The sequence below is a fragment of the Orycteropus afer genome, unplaced genomic scaffold (genome assembly GCF_000298275.1).
Source record: "Orycteropus afer afer isolate SDZICR_OR568_19922 unplaced genomic scaffold, OryAfe1.0 scaffold00001, whole genome shotgun sequence".
NCBI classification, from domain to species: Eukaryota; Metazoa; Chordata; class Mammalia; order Tubulidentata; family Orycteropodidae; genus Orycteropus; species Orycteropus afer.
This window is the reverse complement of record NW_006921588.1, coordinates 36,938,181-36,943,992: the sequence shown is the minus strand read 5'-3', so window position 1 is coordinate 36,943,992 and position 5,812 is coordinate 36,938,181. Positions and strand designations below refer to the sequence as shown.

The following is a 5,812-nucleotide window of genomic DNA, read 5'->3' as shown; positions in this document are numbered from 1 at the left end:
ATTTTGCAGCTGCCCTGGATCCTCCTCTCCTCATAGCAAAACCAAACAAAGTCCAGCTCATTGCCATGGATCTGCCCATGGTCAGTGGTGACCGGATCCACTGCCTCGACATTTTATTTGCCTTCACAAAGCGTGTTTTGGGTGAGAGTGGAGAGATGGATGCCCTTCGAATACAGATGGAAGAGCGATTCATGGCATCTAATCCCTCCAAAGTCTCTTATGAGCCCATTACAACCACTTTGAAGCGCAAACAAGAGGAGGTGTCTGCTATTGTTATCCAGAGGGCTTACAGACGCTATCTCTTGAAGCAGAAAGTTAAAAAGGTTTCATGTATATATAAGAAAGACAAGGTCAAAGAAGGTGAGGGAACACCTATCAAAGAGGATATCCTCATTGATAAACTAAATGAGAATTCAACACCAGAGAAAACGGATGTGACACCTTCCACCACTTCTCCACCTTCCTATGACAGTGTAACAAAACCGGAAAAAGAAAAATTTGAAAAAGACAAATCAGAGAAGGAAGACAAAGGGAAAGATATCAGGGAAAGTAAAAAGTAAAAAGAAACAAGGAATATTTCATTTTGTGATCAATTGTTTACAGCCTGTGATGGTGATGTATTTGTGTCAACAGGACTCCCACAGGAGGTCTATGCCAAACTGACTGTTTTTACAAATGTATACTTAAGGTCAGTGCCTATAACAAGACAGGGACCTCTGGTCAGCAAACTGGGACTCACCAAACCAGAGAAATAGCTTCGACAGGAGGTTTCTGTTTTCACAACCAGCTGACACTGCTGAAGAGCAGAGATGTAATGGCTACTCAGACTATTGGAACCAATTTAAAGGGGGGAGGGAAGTAAAATTTCTATGTAAATTCAACATGTGACACTTGATAATAGTAATTGTAACCACTGTTCATGATTTAACTGCCACATCTGCATATTTCTACAAAATGTGTGCTGTGAATTTATCACCTTTTATTTTTTATTTCACAGGTTGTTTATTATTATATGTGACTATTTTTGTAAATGGGTTTATGTTTGGGGTGAGGGATTAAAGGGAGGGAATTCTACATTTCTCTATTGTATAACTGGATATATTTTAAATGAAGGCATGCTGCACTTCTTGTTCACATATAAAAAAAATCACATCACAAAAGAAAGAGTTTACTTCTTGTTTCAGGACGTTTTTAGATTTTTGAGGTGCTTAAATAGCTGTTCATATTTTTAAGGTATCTCATCCAGAAAAATTTTAATGTGCCTGTACATGTTCCACAGAGTTCACAACATTAAAGAGTTGTTTTATTTTTACATGATCCATTATATGTACATGTATATATGTATATATGTATATGTGTGTGTATATACATATATATGTATACACACGTGCACAAACATAGATACACACATACCATTACATAGTCATTCTGAGTCCCGGCAGCATGAATATAACACTTTTGATAAGTGTCCTTTGGCATAAAATAAAAATATCCTATCAGTCCTTTCTAAGAATCTGAATTGACCCAAACTCATCCCTACGACCACTTCATAAAGTTGATTCTGCTTTTTCCTGCAGTATTGTTTAGCCATCTTCTGCTCTTGGTAAGGTTGACATAGTATATGTCAATTAAAAATAAAATCTGCTTTGTAAATAGTAATTTTACCCAGTGGTGCATGTTTGAGCAAACAAAAATGATGACTTAAGCACAGTATTTATTGCATCAAATATGTACCACAGTAAGTATAGTTTGCAAGCTTTCAACAGGTAATATGATGTAATTGGTTCCATTATAGTTTGAAGCTGTCACTGCTGCATGTTTATCTTGCCTATGCTGCTGTATTCCTTCCACTGTTCACAGGTCTAACATGGGAAGCCATATGTCAGTGGTAAAGTGAAACAAATTGTTCAACTAAGACCTCATTCTTCATGTCATTAAGCAATAGGTTGCAGCAATCAATGAAGAGCTTCTTGCTTTTTATTCTTCCAATGTTAATTGAATACTCTATGGTGAAGAGCCTGACTGTACAAACATGTTGCAAGCTGCTTAAATCTGTTGAAAATATATGATTAGAGTTTTCTAAGAAAATATAAATACTGTAAAAATTTCATTTTATTTTATTTTTCAGCCTTTTGTACATAAAATGAGATATTAAAAGTAACTTCAGGTTGATGTCACAGTCACTATTGTTAGTTTCTGTTCCTAGCACTTTTAAATTAAAGCACTTCACAAAATAAGAAGCAAAGACAAAGATACAGGAGTAGGTTTCTGCTTTTTTATTAGTACTGTAAACTTACACACATTTCAATGTGAAAAACATCTCAGACTGAGTCCAACCTTTATTTGCTTTCAAATAGTAATACCTTATTGTCAAAAAAGACTTGAGGGAAAGATTAGTTGATATTCTTGGTATTGCTTGAATTTCATGCTTCCACCTAGTCTTTTTTAATCAGTAAATCATCAGTCTCTTCCAGTGTTTGTGTACACAGAGAGCTCTTTTTCTTACTGATTCATAAGGCATTAGGATTGTATCAGATACGACATTGGGTTTCATGCCTTTTTTTCTCCCTCACAAAACCAGGTAGCAAAATTATGTTACTAGATACAGCAAAACATTTCATGTTTCTTTCACAAGCAACATTCAATGTAGATTCTTTATACTAAAGCTATTGACTTGTAGTGTGTTGGTGAAATGCATGCAGGAAAATGCTATTACCATAAAGAACGGTAAACCACATTACAATCAAGCCAAAAGAATAAAGGTTTTGCTTTTGTTTTGTATTTAATTGTTCTGTCTTTGTTTCTATCTTTGAAATGCCTTCTGAAGGTAAATTTCTATCATGTAAAAATTATCAGAAATAATAAATGTAAAGATACATGTTAAAGGTTTTAATTCATCTTTAAGTTTTTTCATGGGAATAAATTCAGAAGAGTGTACTGAATACCTAGTCTTATATTGGCCAAAAATCTAGATATGGCGTTGAGTAGAGTAGTGGAAACCTACATAAATTAATAAAAAAAAAAAAACATTGGCTAACATTTTAAGTTGTGCATCTTTTCTCCTTCCTGTGCCCTCCCCCGCCCTCTGCTGTTCCTTCTCACTCCTTTCCCTTTGTGTTATTGATCACCTTTTCCATATTTTCTTCCATCCATTCCTTGGGCTCTGAGTATTTTTCATTCAGAGTAATTCTCCTTCTTTTGTTTCTGTTCACCCAATGTTTTGTTTAATACATACTATAGACAAAGGGAGCTCTGGTAGCATAGTGCCTAAGGCACTTGACTGTTAACCAGAAGGCTGGCGGTTCAAACCCACCAACTACTCCTCAGAAGGAAGGTTGGGCAATCCTACTTCTGTAGTGATACTGCCTCTGAAACCAAAGGAGGGGTAGCTACGAGTCGGGCTCACTCGAGGGCACATAACAACAAAGGCTCTGCGTACTTATTGTTAGTGGCTATCTGGTTCATACTGACTCGTGACAACCGTGTGTACACAGCGTAGGACTGCTTCATAGAGTTTTCAAGCCTGTGGTCTTGTGGAAGCAGATCGCCAGACCTGTTTTTCGAGATGCCTCTGGTTAGTTCAAACTGCGAACCTCTCAGTTAGTAATAAATTGCTTAACCATTTGTGCCACTCAGAGACTCCAAGAATTTGTTGTCAGTCTGTATAATCCATAAAGCATCTCTGTACGCTTTCCTACAAGTTCCTTGACAAAAATTCTAAGGGAGCTTAGATCTCAACTCTTCATAATATATAAACATAAATCTCAAAATGACACAGATTTTGTTATCCCATTTAGTTATGAGTAGTTAGGGAAAAAAGTTCTCAACCCTGGTCACATATTAGAATTACCCTGGAAGCTTAGGAAAGAAAAAAAAAAAAAAAAGGTTTGTGTGGATTAAGACCCGACCAATTGAATTCTTATCTCTTGCGATAGGACCTAAGCATATAATCGCATTTAAGGCTCCCCATTGATGCTGATTCCTAGTGAGACTGAGAACCAATGAGTTCAGCTCTTCTTGCCAATTAGAAAAGAGTACTCTACAGAATGTATCCGAAGGAAGATGGACAATCTACTTCCGTAGTGATACTGCCTCGGAAACCCAAGTAGGGGTCACTATGAGTGGGGTCCAACTGACGACACGTAACAACAACAGAATGTATATACCTGCCCACCTCAGAGGTTCATTACCTAGCACATCACTTAGAATGAGGGTCCTAATCCATTGGCTTTGGGTTATGTTATTTTAGCTTGAGGAATTGACATTGATCCACTTATATCAAGGGTTCTCTTCTAGGACTATAGCTGCTAGAAAGGATATTGTATCAGAATAATTTAGAGAACTTTTTCAAATTACATATTACTCTCACTCATATGCACACACACAACACACACACACACACACACACTACAGTACACTAACCATCCCCAGCACATTATGAGTGAGATGAACATGCAGGTGGTTTAGGAAATAATATTAATTCATGTAGTAGCTCCCCAGGTAAATCCTACATGAATAGATGGGTGAGAACTATTAATCTGGACTAATGAATGGGTCAAATCATATTGGTCAGTCATGTAACATAAATTCAATTTCTCATCAACAAGTCACGAATTTAGACAGGAAAGACTCCCATTGTCAACTTCTCCATTCTTTGTACTCCTCTCATGATTACTTGTTTTCCTAAGTTTTTTTTTTTTTAATATGGAAGGAACAATTTATAGAGTGAAGAGAGGAGAGAAGATGGAAGGCAAAAGGAACAAAAGGGGAAGGAGGGAAGGTGAGAGGGGAGAAAACAGAGAAAGCAGGAGAAGAAAGAAGAGTATAAAAAACAAGAAGAAATACTTTATAAATTATTTTAAGAATTTCTTTTTTTTTTTTTTTTTCTGTTGATACCTACCCACAGCAGTGATGGGGAGAGGGGGAAGAAAGAGGTATAAATAAATTTTGCACAGGTATCAATATGTTATATCTGCAATGTAAATATGATTCTCTCTCAACTTTTAAAGAAAAATACCCATGACAAAGGTGCAGAGGACATAATAATGTTCCAGTGACTTCAGGTCCATAGATAGTGGTATTTTTTCTTTTCACCTGAATTAAGTGTTTGAGTGTCAGTGATGTATCAGTTTTATGAAAGGAAATCAAGATGAGCATAACTGTCTAAAGGAAGAGGTGGGGAACCTTGAAAGTCATGCTAAGGAGTCTGTAAGTTATTTTATTGGTGATGAGGAGTAATTGATCATTCTTGAGCAATAAAATAAGCAGTGGAATAATATTCATCTGCACCTATTTAATCCGATAGTAATATGGCTTCATACCCCTTACTGTTTTATAGATATCTTATTTTTCAGTCTTTATTTTAAACATCTTTGTATTCCCCTCTGTTAGTATATTGATTTTTAAAGAATATACCTAGATTTAAAAATATCCAATTTGACATTCTCTGTTAATAGCCTATCTTTATTTATTGTAAGTATTTCTACCACCTTATATTAATTCTTTCTAGTTTTCAAGTATTTATTCATTTTTCCCCACCCTCCTTGCCCTCTCTTTCATGAATTATTGTACCTTTTTTTTCCTTTTCCCCAACTCTACTTGTTTAGAAGTTACATATTTTCTTTCCTTCTTTTATTCCTTCCTCTCTATTTTCTACCTTCCTTCATTTTCTATATTTTCTTTTTATAAATGGTTAGTCTTAAATTTTAGCATGTACACTTAATTAAGGCTAAGTGTAATCAATATCTGTACCCTGATCTCAATCAATGAACTTCACTAGACTGCATGCCATTGCCCATCTCTCTCTTTAAAA

The 5,812-nt window shown here is 35.8% G+C and overlaps 1 protein-coding gene across 1 annotated transcript in view; it reads left to right on the top strand.

The window, feature by feature from the left end:
• Positions 1-560, top strand: part of SCN2A (sodium voltage-gated channel alpha subunit 2) — a 119,355-nt gene extending 118,795 nt beyond the window's left edge. The window contains exon 27 of the mRNA XM_007954041.1: positions 3-560. Coding sequence (XP_007952232.1) covers positions 3-560 — 558 coding nt within the window. The remainder of the gene's footprint in view (positions 1-2) is intronic.
• The last annotated feature ends 5,252 nt before the right edge of the window (positions 561-5,812 follow it).